The 23,452-nt window shown below is 59.8% G+C and overlaps 1 protein-coding gene across 1 annotated transcript; it reads right to left on the bottom strand.

Annotated features, from left to right (window-relative positions):
* Window positions 1-15,034: 15,034 nt before the first annotated feature.
* Window positions 15,035-16,541, bottom strand: SMIM38 (small integral membrane protein 38). The gene has a single exon (XM_042906176.1). It carries the CDS (start codon window positions 16,441-16,443, stop codon window positions 16,288-16,290), a length of 156 nt encoding a protein of 51 aa, XP_042762110.1. The 5' UTR covers window positions 16,444-16,541; the 3' UTR covers window positions 15,035-16,287.
* Between the last annotated feature and the right edge of the window lie 6,911 nt (window positions 16,542-23,452).

Here is a 23,452-nt window from a genome sequence, read left to right as displayed (position 1 = left end):
CGGGGGAAACAGCTGGACGAAAGTCACGACCGTAGAAGACAGGATGCACTTTCCATCTGAGTAACGCGTAAGTCTGGCCCAGCGCCCGAGGCTAGAGGAAGGGACAGAGAAGGGCACCCAGGAAGGGCACATATAAGGGCCTTTGTGGAAACGGCCTCTGTGAAAGAGGCAGCCCCGAGTCAAGACTGGGAGGTAAGGCCCTGATAAGGGCTGCAGCCGTGGAAGCATGCCAGAGCCAGCTGAGCCTCATTATTGGTCTGATTCTCTGACTGGAGGCCTCCTGGGGACGACCAGGCCAATTACAGGATAGCGCTGAGAACAGAACAGGACAGAAATCCCTGGGACGCTCTCTGCTTCCCCAGGAGGGAGAGTGGCTTCCCAGAGAATGGGTTCCCAGTGACCTAACTGCAAACGAGGTGGCAGGTGTGGGCTTTCCTTAGGGCACCTTGGCCATCGTGCCCGGCTTCCGCCCTTCAAAGCATGCACGGTAATGAGGAAGGGCCGTGGTTCAGAGCTGGGAGTCTCACCCGGGCCCTCAAGGGGACCTCGGCATCCCGTTGACCTCCTTGGCTCCCCTGCGGCCATCTTTCATCGGGGGCTCTCGAGGGAAATACCACACGGGACTGCCCGTCTCTGAGTGCCAAGCTGGCATGTGGCTAACCCCAACAAGGGTGAGCCCTGATCACTTCCCCATCGTCACTGGCACCTCCCACACCAGGGCCCCGGGCCTCAGACGAACACACCCCAGCGATCCAAGAGAGGAGGTTCAGGCTGAGTCCGCAAAACCAACACTCCCAACTCAAGGCCTTCGGAGAAAGATCTCTTGTTCTGAGAAGTCCCACGAAACGGCTGCGGGTCTGGGCGGGAGGAGAGCTCTTGCCAAGGGGCGCGCGGGAAAGCGGGAGCCCCGGGCCCACAAAGATGGCCCCGAGGGGCAGGGGAGCCGTGACCCAGGCCTGTCGGAGTCTCCCGACTGGGAGCCCAGCGGGAATTTCCGGCCGAGGCCATCCCATTGTCTAGGGGATTCTTATCTGCAAAGGCAGACGGCCCCTTTCACAGACATCTGCCAACCCTCGTCCCAGTCTGGATCTTGGGTTTCCACGGGCAGGCGAAGGCCAGTGTCGGAAGATGGGGCCACACGAGAGGGGCAGGCTCTGTTTACACACAGCAGTGCTGGGCGCCAGCTCCCATGGGATCGTGTGTCTGTGCGCACAGGTGGCCGGGAGGGCCATGCTCCGCTCACATGGGGCCCGGGCAGCTGGCCTCCCTCCCTCCTTTTTTCCTTCCTTCCCTCCCTCCCTCCCTCCCTCCTTCCCTCCTCCTTCCTTCCTTCCTTCCTTCCTTCTCCTCCTTCCTTCCTTCTTCCTTCCTTCCTTCTTCTCCTCCCTCCTTCCCTCCTTCCCTCCTTCCTTCCTTCTTCCTTCCTTCCTTCTTCTCCTCCCTCCTTTCCTCCTTCCCTCCTCCTTCCTTCCTTCCTTCCTTTCTTCCTTCTCCTCCTTCCTTCCTTCCTTTTCTTCCTTCCTTCTTTTCTTCCTTCCTTCTTCTTCTTCCTTCCTCCCTCCCTCTTTCCCTTCCTTCCTTCCCTCCTTCCCTCCCTCCTTCCTTCTCCTCCTTCCTTCCTTCTTCCTTCCTTCCTTCTTCTCCTCCCTCCTTCCCTCCTTCCCTCCTCCTTCCTTCCTTCCTTCCTTTCTTCCTTCTCCTCCTTCCTTCCTTCTTTTCTTCCTTCCTTCTTCTTCTTCCTTCCTCCCTCCCTCTTTTCCTTCCTTCCTTCCTTCCTTCCTTCCCTCCCTCCTTCCTCCCTCCCTTCCTTCCTCCTTTTCTTCCAACAGATCAAGTGCCTTTTCTCTCCAAACCACAGTAGGATTTTACCAGTCAGTAGGACTCCCTTGCAGCCCACGGGTAGTTCGCAGGCCAGAGAAAGACTCGAGCAGGCAATTGTAATATATGACAACAGGTGATGTGACAGGAGCAGGGGACCGTGGGAGCCCACAGGAGTCACCTCACACAGCCCGGGCCCAGCGGCTCTTGAAACGGTCACCTGTGGGGCCCAAAGACAACCCTTGCTACCGCTCTCCAGGAAATGACGGCAAGGCCGGAAACCCTTGGGAAGCGCCGTGGCCTGACCATGTCGGTCTTTGAACGCACCCAGACCTTGGGATCGATTATAGCTGGAATTACCGTCCTTGGAATTACAGTCCCTGCGGTTACCCTTCCCAATCGCAAACCAGAACCTCTTTTCGGGCACTCCTGCCACCATTGGACGGAACACGCCTGCGCAAAGAAAAGTGCTGTGTCGCCATGACGACCATCGTCGCGGGGACTCCCTAACCGCGCCGGAAGGTAACGCTGAATGGGGAAGAGCGACGTGGGCTCCTGAAGACCGACACTGACCGACCATCGGTACTTGAGCTCGCTCCCAGGCTACAGCAGAGGGATTTAAGGGCACACACCCACAGGGATGCGGAGGGTGGAAAGGCGAGAACAGCAGCCACTTCCGGAAGGCACGCAGGGTTGGGAGGAGGCCCTGTCCCTGCAGAATGACCTAAGAAATTTGAGTCCCGCGGCCCCCGAGAGTCGGGTGTGGAGAAGAGCTTACCGACCCAGCAGAACCCTCCAGAAGCCAGACTCTGACCCAGAGAGCCTCCTCAGCCTGGCTTTGCAGGTCACGCTTTCCCGCGGTGCCTTCGGCTGTGGGGACAATGTCGTCTTTTCCTTCCAGAACGCGGGTTGTGCCCCCTACTCCTTTTTTCAGAAGCAAACAGGGTGCTGTTAGGATTGTGGCAGATGTTGGCCAGAGGGTCACCAGACCTGTTTCCTCTTTCTCCCGGGCACCCAGCGGGACACGCTGTCCAGCCCTCTGCACAGGCATGTGACTGAGCCCCTCCCCGACGGAACATGCCGGAAACACTGTATGCCGCATCCAGGCAAGGCCTGTGCAGCCCACCCTGCTCTTTCCTCCTGTTCGCCCTCTGCCAGCCCCCTGCGGGCTCCAAACGGAGGTCCCGAGGCTCTGGGAGGAGGGCAGAACCCCTGACGCGGAGAGGCCCGGGTCCCCGCATGACCCGGTGGAACAGAGCCCCCTACCCCGCCTGCCCCGCGCAGTCTCGGACGACAAACACACCCTGGTTGGATTGGGTCACTGCAATCGGGGACTGATGGCTACGACAGCCAACACCCCCTGATTAATACGGGGTCCTGACGTGAGTCGTGAAAACCCAGGGAAACCTGAGCAATTATTTTTCGGAGCGCAGCCCCTCATCCCGAGCAGGTAAGTAGTGAAGCGTCTGCTGAACAAACCAATGAACAAACAAGACTGCTTTTTGGCTGTGGTTTCACAGTCATGTCTGCACGGGCCGATGGCCTGGGGAACAGGAGACCCGCACGGTTGATTCGTGAGGGTAGCAGGGACGCGGGGGACGTCCCTGTTATTCTTGGGATGAGGTTATTTTGTGAGAGACACACGGGGGGCGGGCCTCTCCCACGTTATACCCGGCACGCGTAAAAGCATCTACGCACACGACTTCCAGACAGAAGCTCCTTTTATATTTCTAATTGTTTTTTAACATTTATTTATTTTTGAGACACAGCGTGAGCAGGGAAGGGGCAGAGAGAGAGGGAGACGCAGAGTCTGGAGGAGGCTCCAGGCTCTGAGCCGTCAGCACAGAGCCCGACCCGGGGCTCGAACTCACGAACCGCAAGATCATGACCTGAGCCGAAGCCGGACGCTCAACCGACTGAGCCCCCCCAGGGCGCCCCCAGATGTTTTCTTGCAAACAAGAGATCACTTCTCCTTGAGCAGGCAGGATCCGGAGAGGGGGCCTCCCCTCCCAGTGACCCAGCTCTGCAAACCCACCCTCCCCGCTCCCCACCTACTCAGCCCTGCTCCCCTTGGAAGGCACCCCTCCCACCCCACCGCCCACCACAAACGCCCTCTGCGACCTTCCAGGCTGAGCTCAGATGTCACCAGGCCAGAAGTCCCCACCCCTCCCGTGTCCCTCCAGGACTCCAGCACTGTGCTGTGGCATCTTCCCACTCTGCCTCACGGCGCCCAGAGGACAGCAGGCCTGGGGGGAGGGGCTCAGCTCCCCTGCGACCGCCTGTGACCACCACCCAGATGCCCCCCCTTGCTACCTGGGATGATAACAGAGCCCGCCCATAGAAGCTTTGTTGAAGAGTAGAGTTAAGGATGCGTGGAAAGTTCTTAGAAAGGTGACCGATCCGTACGGGTCATTGAATAAGGCTTGGCTCTGATGTAAAGGCCGTGCCCGCACCCGGATCTCACGATGCCTCGTGAGCCCCCGAGGGCAGTGCCCACAGCCTCCTGACCAGTGAGTGGCCGGGAGCCTGGCACTTGACATACTGCACGTAGGACAGACCTGAGAGCTTGACCAGCCACCAGGGAGCCGTGACGAGGCCATGCGTGCTGATGGAAACCGCACGGCCAGCTGGATTAGAGGCAGGATGTCCTGCGACGTCGGGACTGTCCCCGCCATCAGCCCAGCCTTGCCGAGAGCCCAGCCAGAAACTCAGGCCCGGGGGGACGGCGGAAGGAAGCAGGGACCCGTAGCCGGAGAAGACTCAGGAGAAGGGTCAGCCCCCCCCAGAAATGGGGGTGAAGCACCCACTAACCGCCAGGTGCCGTTCTCAAGTGACTGTTCAAGGAACTCCCTGCCCTCCTGGACTTGACGTCCAGACAAGCCAACACATACCAACTAGAACCAACGCAGCCAGTAAGTAAGCACACAAAGCGACGTCAGCGGGTCCTGAGTTCCAGCATGAAAACTAAAGGCCCGTACGCAGGGATGAGGTGCTGAGCCGGGCCGGGCGGGTGCGGGCGAGGGGCCGTTTTGGTGTCCGGGAACGTTTTTCTCAGCACGTGACTTCACGGCAGACACACGAGCGGGGCGAGCAAGCCACCCTGTGGGGGTCTCAGTGCTTTATTCTCAGATCCACTGCCGAGCTCGGATCACGTACGACGTACCCCAGCACACATTCCACATGCCTCTGGTTGTGTCTCGGGGGCCTACCCGGTCAGTCGGGGACTGCGTTTGCTGTGAAGACGGGACACGGCACCAACCATCGCTGCGATGGTTCATTTTGGGAGTCGACGTGGCTGGGCCACAGGGGGCCCAAGTAGTTGGTCACACATCACCCTGGATGTTCCTACGAGGGTGTCTTTAGGTGGGGTTAACATTGGAACGGGAGGACTGAGTAAAGCAGACTGCTCTCCCTCTGCGGTGGGCCTCGTCCAATCCGTTGAAGGCCTCGGTAGAACAAACAAACAAACAAACAAAAACAATTCCCCCGCAGGCTGCCCTCGGACTTCTCTGCGACATCAGCTCTCCCTGGTTCTACAGCAGACCACTTTCCAACTTGGACTGGAAAATCGACTCCCTTGGGTCTCAGCCTGCCAGTCCAGCCCAGCCCAGAAATTTGGGACCCCCCAACCTCCATGACTGTGCAGGCCAATTCCTGTAATAAACCTCTTTCTATATGAACACACATCATATCGGTTCTGTTTTTCTGGAGACCGCTGGCTGATACGATACTATATCGCCCAATAATTTGGAGGCGAAGCCCCCGGGAGCAATTTATCTTACAAATTAAGGGCTAAGGACTCATTTACTGTCCCTGGGGAGCAGTGCGTTTTCCCCAAGGACCATATGAACTCGAAACCTTTCCTTCTTTCCCTGCTCCCTTTGGCCGCCAGGAATTCGCGGTGCCATCCCAACAACCCTGGAGGACGTCGTGGGCAGCAGAGGTTTTTCCTAGTCCCATCTCGTCCACAGTTTCACCTTCCCTATTTAATGTGTGCTTTCCCTTGACCCTGACTTCTTATTTTCGGGTATCTGTTACTTCTGCAGAGCGCTGGGAGCCGATGATGGACGGCCGGGCCGGGCTGTGTCTGGAGGGTTTTCTTCCCCTTCGCGCTGGCCCCCGGACGATCCGCCGGGAAGGAGAGGGCTGACGATACGCACTCGGGGGCTGGCCAGACCACAATCGGACGGCCGTCCACACCGCCGTGGTGAGAACTCACCAGATAGTTTGGGAGGCCTGAAGACCAGGGTGAAGATAGCCTGGAAGGACGGCTTCCGCAGGCATCGTGAGCAACCTGCCGTTGGCTTTGGTTAAGGTCATCTGCCTCAGCTGCCCATCGCCAGGACCACCCGAGCCGCGGAAGGCCACGCACTCAGGCCCGAGACCTGGGGGAACCAAGGAAACATCTCGACCGCCCCAGCCCACCCCGGCGGTGAGCGCTCCTGCGAGCAAAAGGCTTTTACCGAAGGCAGATCCCAGAACGCTCCACCACCCGAGAGGACGCCCCCCACACACATCAAATAGCAGCCATTCCCCACGCGTCCCCGCTGAGCCCACCCCTACCCGTCCTGCTATCGCTGGAGGTAAGAGAGCGGATGGGACAGGGCGGTCATTTCTCTCTGATTCTCCTGCTGCTTGATTTCCCTCTGAGGACACGACGAGGCCGGCTGAAGGCCAGAGGGTTTGTTTTCCTGACAGGCAGCAAATGCTCCGTCAGAGGCACGGGGTGAGGCCACGGTCTGGCCTCAGAGGGCTTACAGGGAGGTGGGGAGGGGGGCGGGCATTTAGGGAAAGGGGCAGCCCTGAGGCACACCGCGGGCGTCCGCGCGTTCTGGCACTTCCCGGCTCTGTGCTGTAGGCGGGGCGGTCCGGGGTCTCTTTCACAAATGAGAAGGTTGAACGCGACGGGCCCGTTGAAAGGGTGCACCAGGTAGGATACGGACAAAGCTGTGTAACAAAGAGCCCCCAGACACAATGGCGGGCGCAAGACGAATGCTCACCTCTCCCTTTCGCGACAGCCTGGAGTTTGAGGGCGGTGCGGGGTGGGCCAGGGGCTCCCGACCGCGGGACGGCCCAAGGAGCCGGACTCTTCCCACCACGTTGCTCCCCCGTGCCCCAGGGCACCAGTGTCCTCTCCATTGTCTCCGCCAGCTTGTGGTCCACCCCAACAGGGAGGAGGAGAGAGGGCCTCCTTCCCCAGGGCGCGCCTCCCTTCCTCCCACATCCCGGGGCCGCAACTCAATCCCACGGCCACACCCGCCACAGGAGCGCTGAGGAAATGGCCTCTGGCTGGGTGGCCCTGCGCTCAGCTACGCAATTCGGGGCGCCAACACTAGGGGGCCCGAGGGGGCAATGACTTGACCCTGTGGGGAAATCGGGAGCCTCTGCCAAGGTTACCCATGCCCGAGGGGGCCGGCAGGTGGCCTCACGGCCCTGTTCTTCCTTCCAGCCCCCAGCCCCCTGAGCTCACAGGGGAGAAGCAGGTACCAATCGCCACGCCCATGCACGACCACCAGGTCCAGGGAATCACAGCCAGGCTCCCAAGTCCTCTCCGGCCCACCGCGTTCTGGGCCCACAGACGCCCCGCGGACCCCTCCGGACTCCGGGCTGGCCAGGGGAGAATCGCCTGCACTGCCATGGCTGTCCCCTACGTGGGGACCCTCAGGCGCCCCTCCCCTTTCCCAGTCCCATTCAGGCTGGAGGTGGATGATGGCGAGACAGGTGGGGACCCTTCTGCTCGTCCAGCCCGACAGGACCGGGAGGGTCACACCCCTTCACGACGCACGGCTCCTATCTCCTCTCCTCCTCAGTTTTGTGGCTTCGGCCACACTCTTGGGAGGACCAGGAAAGTCCCATCCGACACGCTGATTCACGCGCCCCCCCCCCCCCCCCCAGGGGATGCCTTCCTGCATCCCGGCTCTCTGTGCACGAGTTCAGCTCTTCGGGGCTTCGTGCGACGGCCATGCGGCCCCCGTCTTGCAGATGGGCGCCTGGGCCCCGGGGAGGTGGAAACGTGTGCCCGGGTCAGCGGGGAGGAGGAGAGGCTGTGGCAAACCCGGCCGGACGGCTGGCCCAGAACGCACACCCGGAACGGCCCCCTCAGCGGGGCGGGGTTCCCTCCCGCTCTCCCCGGGCACCTCCCGCACCCCGGCTGCTTCCTCCAGGATTTCCTCAAATGCCCCTCGGTCCCCCCAGCCTCAATCTTTGCGCATGACCACTGGGGATCTCCAGAAACACTCCGCCCATGGCTTCTGCAGCCCCACACCTGCCCTCCTCCTCCCTCCCTTCCCTCCTCCTCCCTCCCCCTCCTCCCCCTCCTCCTCCTCTCTTCTTCCCCTTCCTCCTCTTCCTTCTCCCTCCTCTCCGTCTCCCTCCTCCCCATCCTCCTTCTTTTCCTTCTCCCTCCTCCACATCCCCCTCCTCCTCCTTCTCCTTCCTCCCTCCGCGGATCCTCAACTTGCCATGAGCTTTCCAGCCGTGGGACCCTTGCTGTTCCTCCTGCCTGGAACGCCACTCCTCCCATCTGCCGCTCAGAGCCCCTCCTAGTCCTACCTCTGGCGACACCTCCTCCGGGAAGCCTTCCCCAGACCCTGAGAGACGATTAATGCCCCTTCCCCTGTGTGTATCCCTGGGGCGCTCTGCCCCCTTAGAGCCCTGAGGACCATCTGCCCGGTCAGGTATTATTTACACACGGCTCGTCTTCCCCGCTCAACCGGGAGCTGCCGGAGGCGGGGACCACGTCCTCGTCCATCTTGCCCCGTACGGAGCCTGTGCAGGTGCAAATATCAGTGCGGGGGTGGAGGGGTGCGAATGGGGGGCAGGGGGTGGGGATGGAGCCCCCAGCGACCCGTGCGGCGGAGGCTCCAGACCTCGTTGAGGCTCCTGGCCCTCCCCACAGCGCCAAACTGCTGGGGGTCCCTCGGCGGCCACATCTGGCTTAAAAAGGAAATACGCTGCTTCGGGACTTGACTCTTTTTATTTTTAGACCCAGTGACTCATCTCCATCACGGGGGCCCTGCAGGCCGCTCTCGAGGGAGATGGCAGAGGCTGGGCGCCTGTTCCCTGGCCAAGCGGGGTTGGGGGGAGAGGGGCAGGGGCCCGGCTGTCCTGCCGCACCAGGGGGCCGATGCCCAGCTGAGAGGTGAGCGGTCACTCGCCTTCCACCTGCCCCTCCAAAACATCTAGTCTCAGGAGGCCGGGGACACCGGAGGGGGCGGCTGGGCAGAGGTAACGTGTGTCACGTCCCATCCGGGGAATGAAGTCAGGGCCAGTGAGCTGTCTGGGTGGGGGGGGTCTCCCCTCTGTATCCTGTTCTCACACGGACTGGCCACGGAGGCTCCCCGGGGGTCAGGGCACCCGCCCGGCCGTGACCTCCTCAGTGACCCTCCTCCAGGGGAAAGAGCTGGGCACCAATCCCCGGGGCGCAAAGAGTGAGCCAATTCCCACGCTGCGAGGCCTGGTGGGACGGGAGGCGGGACAGGAGAGCATCTCTGGTGACGGGATTAGCACACAGACCGCCTCCCCTGTGCTCCAGGCGTCCCTTCCTTCCCTACTCGCCCCTGCCCCTACACACACAAAGACGGACCCTCCCCAAGTCTCTCCCCGGCCCCTCCCCTCACAGATTCTCACTCGCTGCCCTTTTCCAACTTGTATAACTTACTTGTTTCTTTAGTTCTTTCTTAAAAAAAAAAATACGTGCACCTCAGGGCACCTGGGGGGCTCCGTCAGTTAAGCATCCGGCTTCGGCTCAGCTCACGATCTCACAGTTTGTGGGTTCGAGCCCCAGGTCGGGCTCTGTGCTGACAGCTCAGAGCCTGGGGCCTGCTTGGGATTCTGTGTCTCCCTCTCTGTCTGCCCCTCCCCCACTCATTCTCTCTCTCTCTCTCTCTCTCTTAAAAATAAATAAAACATTAAAAAATTTTTTTTAAATACACGCACTTTACAGAAAAAATAGAAAATCCACAAAAGCTGATGTAGAGCTAGAGAACAAGACAAGGAACGTGGGAGGGGAGACGGGAGAAGGTATTTGTGTTTTCTCGCAAGTACGCGGACGGGCTCCAGAGAAGACACAAGAAGGCGGCACCACGGCCGCACTTGCTGGGGTGGGGGGGGGAGGGTTACGTGGCTGGGGGAGGTGGGGAGCGGGCTGGCTTTGGGGGGGATGCCCTTCTGTGGTTGTCGGGGGGAAGGCGGCGGGCAGGGAAGGAAGGTGCAGGCATCAGGAACATCCCCAAGGCCACCCTCACTGCTGATCCCCACTGCACGTTCAGGGGTCCCCAGGCCACCCCGAGGTGCATCACTCCTTAGAAGGACTCCTTACCCCCCGGGGGATCCATGCTCAGTGTGGTGGTTTATTACAGCAAAAGGGCACAGCTCAAAATCAGCCAAGGACAGAGGTGCGTGGGGCAGAGCCCGGGGAAGCTCCGTGCAGAGAGCTCCTGTGTCCTCTCCTGGTGGGACAGTGCCAGCCCCACCCGCAAGGATGTGTGACACACACAGCCAACCAGGAAGCTCCCCCCTAAAGCGAGCTCGGTGTGCAGTTTTTGTCGGGCTCGACCCCTAAATACAGTTGACCACCCACCCATCCAGCCTTCAGTCTCCCCGCCCCCTTTTGGAGATGGGGAGGAAACTGCGTGGCCAAAGCCCCTGTAAGAAGTCACCTTGTTTGACTGTCCCACGTGGCCCAAGGTCCCAGGCTGACAAGGACACTCAGAGCATTGCCAGGGCCTACAGATCCCCTCCCAGGGCAGAGACCAGAACACCCTGTGGGTACTGCATTCATTACTACCCAGCAATTCACGTAAAGGAGATGACTAACCACGCCCATGACGCTCCTGATTGTGGCATGGCCAACCCCGTGGCACAGGGAACCCCTGATCCCAAGTAGATCCCGTCCCCCGTGACGATTAGCCGCTCGACACGTGAGCACCCTCCGTGCTCCCCACAAAGGCGGTGGCTTCGTTCTGTGCGTCTGGGCTAAGCTGTGGTGACACCTGCCAGAGCGTGTGGCCCAGAAGCTTGCTCTGGAGGGGGCCTCGGTGTCAGCCGTCTGAAGGTCCGAGCGGAGCGCCAGGACCTCCCAGGGCGTGGGGCATCGCAGCGGGAAGCGGGAGGGACAGACGTGGTCAGGTCTGCCCTCGGGGGTCCGGGTTGACCCTCGTCTGCCCCTGTCACATTCCGTCCCCACGGCCGGCCTTGCGTGGGCGTCCCCACCGGCCCCTTCCCTCCCTCCCAGGGTCTCCCGTCCCCGGTCAGTCTCACTTGCGGCATCCAAAGTGCGCCCCCAAACCGACAGAAGGGAGCAGAAGGGAAGGGAAGCTTCCGAGCGGCTGACACAGGTGTTCTGTTCGCTGCTCTTATAAATGGGGTTTTTCATGCCAACATGTGCCCGTGCAGTCGGTGGCTTAGAAACAAAGCCACCCGTCTCACTGCCAGTGACCCGAGTGTGTCCTTCTCCTCCCCAGGGCTCCTACCCCTCCTGTACCTGCCACCTCTTTTCCAGTCGCTCAGGCGACGCCCCACCCCGGAACCACGTCCAGCCCCCGTGAACGTCTCCCCCTCGACTCCAGGGTTGGGTGATGACCCTGCTGGTACTTCCCTGCCCATCAGGATAGAGAACAGCTCCCTGTGAAGAGAGAACTTCCTTTTCGGGTTAAAAACATATCAATCTACTATCTACTTCTGTTTTTGATGAGTTTTGAGGTTGGATGCACCTTGTATCCCAAGACCTTTGGAAATACACCGAAAGAAACTATCAAGTTATGTTTCTCTTTGGAACGGTAAGTTGTATTAACTGACTTTCTGGTATTCAACCCTCCCTGCATTTCTGGAACCCACCCTACTCGGTCATGATGTTTTTTCCCTCTGATGTGATACTTAATTCAGCGATTCGTACTTTTGCATCAATATTTCTAAGTGACATCGACAGGCATTTCCTCTTCCCGTGTGTCTTCGGGGGACTTGGGTCCCAGTGAGATGCTTACTCCATGGAATGGAGAGCACTCCCTCTTTCATGAGCTAGAGCACTTTCGTGTTGAGTATGGGTGGCGGTAGGGGTCCTCCGTTGAAACACCCTGGGCCTTCATGTCTTGTTTTAAAGGAGATGTTGCGCGTGGTCTCAGCCTGCCAGTAACCAAGGCTGTGGTTAGACCCGCCCCTGCACTTCCTATTGGGATTCTAAGATGCTCTTCAGCAGCAACGTCAGGAGGCTTTGAAGAAATGAAGGCTTGGAGCCACAAATTACACGGCACACCTGGGGCCACACAGCAAGGTCGCAGCGGGAGAGACAGAGAGCGTATGACCTTCCGTTCAGGTCAACGGTGGGGGCTAGGGTTTCGGGAGTTCACTCTTTAGTGATGAATTTAAAACATAGGAATGGGATCGATTGTTAGGGGGTTTTTCCCCTCAAAAATGCCACTGAAATACACACTTAAAAATGATTAAGATGGGGACACCCGGGTGGCTCAGTCGTTTAAGCCTCCAACTCTTGATTTCGGCTCAGGTCATGATCTCGAGGTTCGTGGAATTGAGCCCAGCATCGAGCTCTGCACTGACAATGCAGAGCCTGCTTGGGATTCTCTCTCTCCCTCTCCGCCCCTTCCCCGCTCTCTCTCAAAATAAATAAATAAACATTTTTTTTAATGGTTAAAATGGTGAATTTTACCTTGTGTGTATTTCAACACAATATTTAAAGAGAAAAAGGAGAAGGAAATACATAAGAAATGTTATTTTTAAAAAACCCAGGACTTGGGGACATTTGTTAATTCTATCACTTTGTTATTACGCTAATTTCCTCTCTTCATTTCTGTCTTCCGTTTCTCTTTGCTTTGTTCTATTGTTCTTTTTTCAGTTTATTGAGTCATATACTTAATTCATTGATTTTCATTCTCTCTTATTTGTATAGTATTTACGGCAATGACTTTTCCTGTAAGAACAGCTTTGGCTGCATCTCATAAGCTCTGCTGTGTAGTACTGATGTTATAACCTCAAACCATCCTCCAGAAAGCTCTCTTTCCGATGACACATGTGTTCCTATAACACACAGCACACCTGCCCACCAGGGCTCATTCTCTCGATTATGAAGTTCTGGCACAACGCTGTGCAATATAAAAATAATGTGAGCTGCACATGCGCTTTAAGATTTTCTAGTAGCAACATTAAAACGCATTAAAAGAAACAGGTGAAATGAATTTTAGTATTTTATTGAACCCAATCGTGTCCAAAATATTATCATTTCGGTAATGTATCATTTCAATCAGTATCTCCTCATTGGCACTGACCACCCTTCCAGTACTTAATAGCCACGTATGCCTAGTGCAGATCCAGCATCCGTGACCAGGGTCCAGGTCTCTCTGCCCACTTCTTAGCTCCCAGCCTGCAAGCCGCTGTGTTTTCTACGTTGTATGAGCACAACATCTCCCCCTCCATTTATCCGTCTGCTGGCCGTCGTTATCATTCATTTACCCATCAGCATTTCATGTCCCAAATGAGGACAATTGCAACGAATGGCAAAGGGTCAGTGGCAGAGACGGCCGGTTGCCCGTCTAATATCCATGTAGCCTTCCTTTATTTAATATTTTTAATGTTTTATTTATTTTTGAGACAGAGAGAGACAGAGCATGAGCAGGGGAGGGACAGAGAGAGAGGGAGACACAGAATCGGAAGCAGGCTCCAGGCTCTGAGCTGTCAGCCCAGAGCCCGACGAGGGGCTCAAACTCACGAACCGTAAGATCATGACCTGAGCCGAAGTCGGAGGCTTAACTGACTGAGCCACCCAGGAGCCCCTATGTAACCTTCCTTTATAATAGAATCCTCACATTATCTAGGGTGGCAATGAGCCCCGCTAACAAACTCCACTTCTCAGCCGCCCCTGCATGTAGGGGTGTCATGTGACATGACTCTGGTTTATGAGATATAAACCTAAGGGTTTTAGGTGTCAGAGAATTGCCTCTCCCTCTCTATCACCCTTTTTTCTCTTCCTGCCTGGAACGTCACTCAGGATGCCTGGAGTAACAGCAGCCTTTTTGTGACCATGAAGACCGAAGCTGCATGTGAGAGCAGAAATATGGAAGGATCTGAGTCCGTGATAATATCATGGGGCTGCCATACCCCGGTCCGGGAATCCCAGGTGCCAGACCTCTTGCTACATGAGAAAATAAACATGAAGGGGAACAAAAGGCTTCTCTTGTTTAAGTCACTGTCTGCTCGTCTGTCACTTGCAGCTAGCTGTGGTTGCTGCCTGATATCAGGCCAGGGCACATCCTGTCATTCACTCAGACGCCGCGGCTCGAGTGCCTGTTCTGAGCCGGGCAGGCGTCATAAGGCTGTAGATGGCTGGCCTGATGCATCGCTGCAGAGACCCGCGCCCAGCAGAACGTGTCCGTTGTGAATCAAGACACAACGCAAACTGGCTTCGGCGGCGGGGGGAAGAAAGATACCGACCGGTGTAACTCCAAAGGGGCTCAAAGAGCCCTGGCAGAATCTGGTTTTCTTGCACGGTCCCACGTTGGCAGGAGCCTCCGGCTTCTGTCCCCTCTGCCAGACCACCCCAACGGCAGGGGCGGCGGTGAGAGCCCCAGCATCCTGGCTCACTGGACCAAACGGCGAACCTCAAGCATGGGCCGAGGCGCCATCACACGCACCCGTGTGCACACGCAGGCTGCACGCAGATTACACGCAGGTCCGCAACTGGAGACCCATGAACACGCTGTGTGCTGGGACTTTTCCTCCCTCGGGTGGGGGCGGGGCCTGCTTTGCCCGAGGTAGAGGGGTCTCCCGGGACGGGGAACGTCCCGTTTTAAACCTGGGTCCGTCCCAGGCGAACCGGAATGAATGGCCACCCGCCCTCCTTGGATACCCGATCCTGAGAACACACGTGGTTCTTCTTAAAGAGACCAGTGAAATCACGCGTGATTTTAAAAGGGCACTGAACGCCGTTTTCCTTCAGGGCAACGAGAACACCTCCTCCCCTGACCCCTACCATCAGGTTCTGGACGCGGCGGGGGCGTGAGTTCTGTTGGGCCACCGGCTCCCACAACCGCCCAGAGGACAGCCGCCCTCCAGCCCCTGATGAATCAACGCACACCAAGCCCCCTCCCACCACCACCACCACGACCGCGCAGACTCTCTGGACCGTCATCCGGAAGAAAAGAGCCTCATCGGCCATCCGCCCCCAGACACCCCCCCATCAAAATCTCTCGTGTGGGTCAGCCCCGCCCCCAGAAGGTCCCCGCTTCCGCCAACCGGCTCCCCGGGCCCTGAGGTTGCCTGGAGCACGGCAGGTCCTTCGGGAGCAAAACAGGATCTCCTCGGTGCCGGTGAGTTCATCAGGTCCCACCGCTCCCCCGGCTCAGGCCTGCGGTCCCTCTGCCAGGACGCCACAAGGCAAGACGGGTGGCGCCGGGCCGGGCCTTCCCGAGTCTGCTCGCCCAGGTCAGCAACACCAGTTCCCTAAGACTCTGCTCTGACAGGTGTCCCCGGTCCTGTGCAACCAGGCGCCAGCCTCCCAAGGACATCTTGTCCCTGCCCCTGCTTCTCCGTCTGGGGAGCCCGGCCATCGTGTTTGCTAAAATCCGCAGGGTGATTAGAAGGAGCCACCAGGTCGAGAACCTCAGAGCCACCGGGTGCCTCTCCGAGGCGGGGTGCGACGGGCAGGCGCCGGCTCCTGGGGCCCGAGTCAACCCTCCCGCCTGCCCGCCTTCTGAGGCGCGTCTCAGCCACACGCTTCCAAGCACCGAGGAAGAGAGGCACTCACCGGGTCCCTGGTTTCTCTCCTGCACCGTCCTGCACGAGTCCAGCAGGGTGCAGGCTGGGGGGGCTGCCGCCCCGCCCCTCGTCCAACCCTCCTCGCACCCTTCTGAGGAGGGAGGGATTATTGTGCCCGTTTTAGAGACAGAGATTTCCTTCCCCGCGGCCAACCAGAGCTGGACTCGAACTCAGGCGTCGAGCCTGTCCTGAGACCCTCTGGGGGTCTGCTCTGGGGAAACCAAGGCAGCCGTCTGAACTTAGGATTATCCCTCCGGGGGGCAGGAGGAAGCCGAGGGGCAAGGCAGCTTTGGGTGGCAGGGCTGGCTCGTGACGTGGCCACGTCTGTCCCCTCGGCGCCCACCCCAGCCCCTGTGGCTCATCCCCACCTCCTCCCGCAAACATACTTACAAAGACGTGGAGGCAGAGCAGACCGCGCCCCCCACGAGCGCTCCCTCCAGCTGCGGACCCCAGACCCTGACGGACAGACAGACAGGCCGTGGTGGCCCCTCTGTCCCGACACGGGACGGGCTGGTGACCAGGACAGCTCAGGGCCGGTGGTGGGGCGCCACGGTCCATCTCTGCCCTGCGGGTAGGAGCCGGGGGTCGGTGGCCTGGCCCTCCCGGCACGCCCTCTGCTCGGGAGAGGACACCTCTGGGGCAGCGCCCTCCTGGAGGGGCTGGCAGGGGGAGGGTGACGCTCAGAGTCCCCGGCCGGCAGAGGCCCTAGTCCTCCTTGGGCTTCTGGGGGTGCCGCCGGGCCAACTTATAGTCTATGTAGGTCCCGAGGCAGGACCAGAGAATGAAGCGGGCTAACAGGACAATGACCAGCAGGACCAGGAGCGGGTCAGGGCCCGTGCTTCCCTCCCACCAGGAGGCCATGCCGAGGGTGGGGGTCCCCACTGGGGTGCGGGCTGTGCTGGGGGGGAGGGGCCTGCTCCCCTGCTCCCCACCCCGATCGGAGCCCGGGCCTCCCCGGCGGCGAGTGACAGGCCAGAGCGCGAGGCTCGCGGCCTCCCCGGTCAAGAGGCCCGGCCGCATTCACGGGCCCACAATGGTCGCATTGTGGCGAGGCCGCGAGCGCCCCCCTCTCCGCCGGGCTCCCCGCTCGCCAGCGCTGACGTCACCCCCGGGCGGCTCCGGCGGCAGCTGCCGGGCGAGGCCGGCCACCTTCTCGGCGCTTCCAGCCGCCCACGCCCGCGCTTCCGGCGCGCAGACAATCGGGCCCTTTCTCTGCCCAATTAGCTATCGCTCTGCGGCAGGGGGGGCGTGGCGCGGGGAAGGGGACGCGAGGAAGGGGAGGGGACGCGAGAAGACTCCCCCCCACCCCTCCACCCGCGAGGGGGTCCTGGGGTCCGCGCACCCGCGCGCTGCCACCTGCGTGCGGCGGGACAGACCTGCTCGCTCCCCGCTCCCCCTGCGGAGGCCCTGGCCGAGCTGCCCCTCCCCCTCCCACCTCCACCCCGCCGGTCCCTTCTCACCCTCACCGTGACCCTCGACCCTCGGCCTTGATCGAGCGGGTCCCACCGCGGGCTCGTGGCTGACCTGGAGCCTCAGCCTGTCTGGGCACCGACCCCTGGAGGGAAAGTGAGGCAGGTGGCTGGGGCCTGACCCGAAGGGCGCGGTGAATGCGGGTCAGGGGACCAGCACGCTGCTGATCCCCGACGGCCCTCCCGCCGCCAGAGGGGATGCCCCGAGAAATGTCCCCACACCATCACCGAAGGGACAGCCTCCACCTGCCATTATCTGCCTGCCACACACACACAAGCACAGATGTGCACACACCCACGCACCCACAGCCCCTGCACCTCTGCACACCCTGCCCACCCCCCACCTCGGATCTTCCCCAGCCAAGCTCTGCCTGGGGGAAGAGACAGTGTGGGCACCTCCTCAGACCCTGTGGTCTCATAAGGCGACGGGGCCCCACCTGGAGCTCAGAGGGCCCGGCGGCAGGAGCCGAGGTCTCTGAGAGCACGTCCTGGGGGCCCAGCACGTACTCACCCCGGAAAGCGTGCAGTCCCCCCGCAGGTTCCTGGTCAGGGAGAAGGCTCGGGGGCCTCCGGGACTGCCGGCCACCTGACGCCCCTTCCTGAATTTCTTCTTTATCTACAAAATAAGAATGTGCTCCTTCCAGCCCTCCCAGAAGGTTCTGAGGAATAAATGCAAAGGCGCTGACAAGGAGTGCAGCCTAAGATGGGCAGTGGGGTAGGGAGGCAGCCCTCACCTGTGGTTTTCCTCAATGAGAAGCCAAGCGAACGTGTGTCCCATGCTCACCACGGGCCAGTCCCAGGATGAGCCCCACCGGCACCCTCGCTCAGCGCTCACCCCCCACTGGCTCAGGTATCAGCCCCAGTGAAAGGGCACCGTGCCCTACTTTGCTCTCTGGGTGGCAAATGACTTTCTCTGCCTCTGTCCACAGAGCGAGCGGCCACCAGCGGACCTGGCCAGGTGACCCAGCACATCTGCTGACCCCGACTGTCGCAGAGGTACGGACGTGGCTTCAAACCTATGTGAGAACTTAGCAGGAGCCCAGCATGGAGGCAGGAAGCACACAGGGCATTCTGGAAGACGTGGCCACTTGGCAAGGGCTTCCAGAATGTTGCAGAAAGTCCTCAGGGGTGTTCAGGAGCCACCTGCCTGGACACACCCGTCTGCATCTGGAGCGAGGTCCCAGGGGGAAGCAGCCATGAACTCGGGGAGGGAGAAGGGACCGGTTCCTGAGCAGGCATTTTGCTCACCTGAGCGGTCAGCGTCTCCAGGTGGGTGTTCTGGGCGAACCCAAGGCACCGAGCGCACGCCAGCTCCCGACCTGGCAGGTGGGGACAGGGTGGCCTTGGGTAAATCCCTCTGTTTGCCAAGCACACCATGGGACCCGCAGAGTCAACAGCGTCCCGGTCACGTGGCATCCACGCACCCAGAAGCTCTGGGATCACGGAGGCCTCCCAGATCCTGCTCAGATGCCCCCGGGCCCCAGAGTCAGCGAGGCCAAGGTCAGCACGCCCTTCGGGAGAGGAAGTGAATGTCCCCGGCCCCAGGACAGTGTCACGGCTGTGCCCCCCGCTGACTTCTCCCAAGAAGGGTGTATGTGACACACAGCAGGTGCAGCAGACCCTAGATGGATACGGTGGCCGTCGCCCAGAAGGAGAAAATATTTCGGCGATGAGAAAGTGCATCAGACAGGCCAGCTCTGATGTCACGCAGTTCCCACCGTGTCCCGTAGGGTGGGCACTGCGTGCTCCCCACTCTACTCATCTTACAACTAGCAGAGATGATGGGCTTGGGGCACGGTCGGGGCTGCACCCTGGTCTCTGGGACCTTTCACCCACCTCTGTCCCCCCGACCCCTAGCTTCAGTAGCTCTTTACTCCTCCAGGGAACATGCTGTGGGGGCCGCCCAGCACCGCGACCCAGGACCGACTGGGGGCAGGGGGGAACGAACGCCCAGCTCCCCTGCAGATCAGGACAAACCCAAAGGTCAAAACAGGCCCCAGAATTCCACTCCAGATCACCGTGAACTTGGGACATCTTCCCGGCTTCCCCCTTCCCTCCTGCCCTCCCCCTGAACACAACCAGTGACAAAGATGACCAGTGTCCCCCTTAAAGGGAGTCAGAGTTTCCCACGACGCACAGAGCTGAGCAGGGGCGACCCCAGCCCGGGGGGGTCTGGGATGGAGGCGTGGCCCAGTCCGCCCCCCGTCCCCCCCCCCACCCAGACCAGCTTGCACTGCGGGTGACAGCACCGGAACCAGCTCCGGGGGCCCCATTTCAGTTGGCGGCTCTCATCGGGGCGTCCTGTGATGCCCCGGGCCTCGGCTGCCTCCTCCGTAAAAGGGGGCAATAGCCCCTTCCCCGTGTCTGCGGGTAAGGCCGGGGGTAAGCCTGCTTTGCAGGGGAAGTACATCACTGCTCAAAGGCGGCAGGCGGCCGGCAGACTTCAGGGACTCCAGGGGAGGAGCTGGTCAGCGACGCTGGCCCCTCTCCCCCCCGGGGTCCATCCGGCATATCACCCTGGTTTCGGTCGGTCGGTTGATTCTGTTTTCCACTTTGACCACGGCGCTGACGTCCTCTGAAATCTCTGACGTGCGTCTAGCCCGCGAGCTCCCACCAGATCCCCCCCGTCCTGGCACCTAGAAGGCGCTCAGAAGGAAGGTGTCCCATGTACCGGGGCCAAGAGCCCAAAGGGAAGGAGGCCCCTGTGTCCATGAGACCGGCTTCCGCCCAAAGTATAAAACCAGCAGCCACAACTGTGCCGAGAGCGAGGCCCTCGGAGGTGTTGGCGGCTTACCGACCAAGATCATCATTTTTCCTTTGTATCCAAGCAAGACACGCTTGCGCTCACCAAAAGGAAACGTGCGAACCCCACGGAAATACGTGAGTTAGGAGAGAATGAGCGTCAACCACTTCTGCCACGACAGACACGAGGCGGGGGAGACGCGAGGACCGGTGCACAGCGGGGGCGAGCACCCTGGGACGGTTTGAGGCCGGTTTACCTCCCCACCCCGCCCCGCCCCGCCCCCGGAAGACTGCGTCTCAAATCCCTCAAGCCAACAGAACACGCATTTCGAAACCGGGTTTCCCCTGAAACGCACCGTTCCGAACTCATGGACGGGCGGAAATTAATTTTCTTTCTTCCTGCACCACAAAAGCAGATTCAAATCCCAAACAGAGGGACGAGTGGGGGGAGGGGGCAAGTGGCCAAAGCCTCCTCCTCCCTGGAGGGGCGGGGGGGGGGGGGGGGACCCCGCGCCGGCCGCCTTGTCTCCCGAACCAGGGATGGCCCCAGCCGTTTGAAACGTCCCGGCTGCAGGCAGGAAGCCGGGCCCGGGGAGAACGCACTTGAGCCGAGTTATACCCCACCGCCCTTCCAACATCTGAAAGCTGGCGTGTAACTTTGCTCGAGGTGATCAAACAGCTAGTCAAGGACGCTGTCAGGAACAGAATGAAATTCCAAATAAATTAGCCATGTCCGAGAAGCCAATACAGCACCGGATTAAGGCTCACAAAGGAAACACAATTTATTCAGCCTACCTTGTCAGAATCCTTAATAACCCTGCCCCCTCTTTCTCACCTCGGGCCGAGCCCTCGGACGGGAAGGGGCAAAGCGGACCCCGCTCGGAACGCGGGGGGCCACGCGTCTGGGCGTGCGTGCCGCCCAGGTGAGGGTTACGTGCTCACAAAATTGTGCTTTTACGAAGGGCTCGGCGGAGACCCCGCGTGCCGTGCGAGGGGGCGAGATGTCGCCGAGGCCGGCCGGGAAGCATATGCGGCTGGCTCACGTCTGAATGCGAGTTCATACATTAGAATACGGGACGTGGGGGCCCAAGGGAGGAATATTAACCATTTCTGCTTAACTCTTTGGGGTGTGGGAGGGAGAGGCATCCCGCCCGCCTCTTCGGCAAGGCCCATTCTGGCAGGGGGCCTCTGGTGCCCCCCCAGTCACTCCATTTTTCACAGCCTCGAGTAGGTCGCAGGGACCCAGAGCCCCTTGCAAATACTTCATTTGATGGCATTCATTAATACCGACGACAGCGCTAAAAACAATACCTTTTTTTTTTATCAACGAACCCAGACATCTTTCACAGGCCGGCCAACGCTCTCGGAAAGAGTTAACCGTTTGGCAGCTTTGGGGAGGCACCTTTGAAGGCTCTGTGGGGATGTATCTGCTTTGCCTAAAGACCTCCGTCAGCCCTTTCTTCTTCACAGGGAGGCAGGGGGAGAGGCCGGGGAGGGGGGTGGGGGGTGCTTGGCCGCCCTGAGGCCTTTGCAAAAGAAAACCGGCAGGAATTTGGAGGGGAAACTGGAAGGAAGGGAGCCTCCGTGGGTCTGAGGCAGGGAATATCAAGATGCTTGAGAAATACACAAAATAAAGATTTTCCCAGAAATGAAAAAAGAAAAAAAAAAGAGCGATGACCCAAGTATTATTATTGTTTTTTTAAACATAAAGGAAGTATAGTGAGTAGGGTGGGGAGAAAGGAGGCAGCCGTTTCCCAAGCGCCCCTGGGCCTCGGTTCTCTTGCTCTTACCTATTTGTAAATTTAAAAGGAAAGCAGAGGATGGGGACCGGGGACAGGGAGACGCTCGTGAGGCCCTCGGCACGGGCCAGAGAGCCACAGGCGAGAGGACACCGTGGGCTCCCAGACTTGGACTGAGCCACGGGAAGGTGCCCGTTGCCACCAAACGAGGGTCACGGGAGAACCGCCCACAGCCACCCCACGGGCTCGTGTCCTCATGCTTCCTGGAGTCTCCGTGCTCACCAGCGGGTGCCAGTGATCGGATCCCAGGGGCAGGATGGCTCAGGCTAGCCCGGGCCGGCCCCCGGACCCCAGCCCGCTCCGAAGACTTGTGCTGGCGCCCGTCGGCAAACGCGGTTCGAGTTCTTCTAACCGCCCCCCCGCTTCCCCCTGCCCCCTGGCTTCCTCTGCTGCGCCGGGTCGGCCCCGTGACGCGTGACTCACGGCCACAGCGGTCCAGTTGCGGGGACAGAATAGGGCAAAGGCCAGTGTGTGAGGGGAGAGGGGCCCAGCGGTCTTGACAACTTATGAAACACATCGGTGCACAGACCCAGACATCCTGGAGTCCAAGGTCACACAAGTGGCCTAAAATGTACCTGGATTTTGCTTTAATCAGGTACGTCCCGCCTTGAAAGAAGAACCTATTAGCTAGTTGCCTCGCAGGGCCACACGGAGAGGCCCCCGGGGCTGGGCAGCGCAGCAGGAGCGAGGGCGGGAGTGGCCATCACCGCCGTGACCAGAGGTCACCTAGTGGGGTGTCCCCTACGCCCCGAAAGGCAAGACAGGCGCTGGGGTTTGCGGAGGTTTGTCGGGCGACGCCCCAAGCCCAGGGCGACGGGGAGCGGCTTCGGCCGTTAGTGTGGCTCGTGCTCGCCAGGATCCAGATCTGCAATTACGGAACGTCAAGAAGGACTGTCGCAGAAGAGAGGGTCTTACAAGCAGCCGGAGAGGCAAGGCGGAGCTGAGGTCCGGGGCACAGGGGGACCCTCCACTGGCCTCTCAACAGCAACGGGGAAGCAGAAAGCACACGTTCGCACGTTCTGGGTGTTGGAGTACAACAGCCACCTAAAAGTAGACATCGAGGGGCGCCTGGGGGGCTCCCGTCGGTTGAGCGTCCGACTTCGGCTCGGGTCACGATCTTGCGGTTCGTGAGTTCGAGCCCCGCGTCGGGCTCTGTGCTGACGGCTCGGAGCCTGGAGCCTGCTTCGGACTCTGGGTCTCCCTCTCTCTCTCTGCCCGTCCCCTGCTCATGCTCTCTCTCTCTCTCTCTCTCTCAAAAATAAACATTAAACAAATTTTTAAAACCATCCACCCTCTTTATATTCATCCTTTGTGGGTTCTACCCATTACATGTCTTCGATCTGCAGTTTGTCTTCTCATGCTTTCTACAATGCGGTTTTTTTTTAAGTGCTCACCCATGTATGCATTTTTTATTTGGAGAGAGAGAGAGCAAGCACACGAGGGGCGGAGAGAGGGGAGGGAGAAGCCCGAGCAGTCTCCCCACCGTCAGCGCAGAGCCCGACGCGGGGCTCGATCCCACGAATCGTGAGATCATGACAGGAGCCAAAACCAAGAGTCAGACACTTAACCGAATGAGCCCCCAGGCGCCCCTCTATGGAGTTTTCATAAACATTAGCTCTAAACGTCATGCAGTCGAATGTGTCCGTTATACCAAAGACCCAACCAAGGACAGTAATGCAAGAGAAATGAACCACAAAGATCAAGGAAGAAGACACAATGCTGTCATCGCTCCCGCCTTCCAGAGGCGGAGGGGGGATCACAGGACAAGTCGCAGACAGCTTTTCGAGTTCCTCTCAGGAGGGGACACGCCCACGGCTGCTCACGCATCGTTGGCCAAAGCGGGTCACACGTTAGTGGCTC

The sequence above is a fragment of the Panthera leo genome, chromosome D1 (genome assembly GCF_018350215.1).
Source record: "Panthera leo isolate Ple1 chromosome D1, P.leo_Ple1_pat1.1, whole genome shotgun sequence".
NCBI classification, from domain to species: domain Eukaryota; kingdom Metazoa; phylum Chordata; class Mammalia; order Carnivora; family Felidae; genus Panthera; species Panthera leo.
The sequence above is the reverse complement of the archived record's forward strand: the minus strand, read 5'-3'. Positions and strand labels throughout refer to the sequence as shown.

What these genes read in the sequence shown, in the direction of transcription:
- SMIM38 (XM_042906176.1), bottom strand. Translation starts at nt 16,443, where the DNA reads ATGGCCTCCTGGTGGGAGGGAAGCACGGGCCCTGACCCGCTCCTGGTC.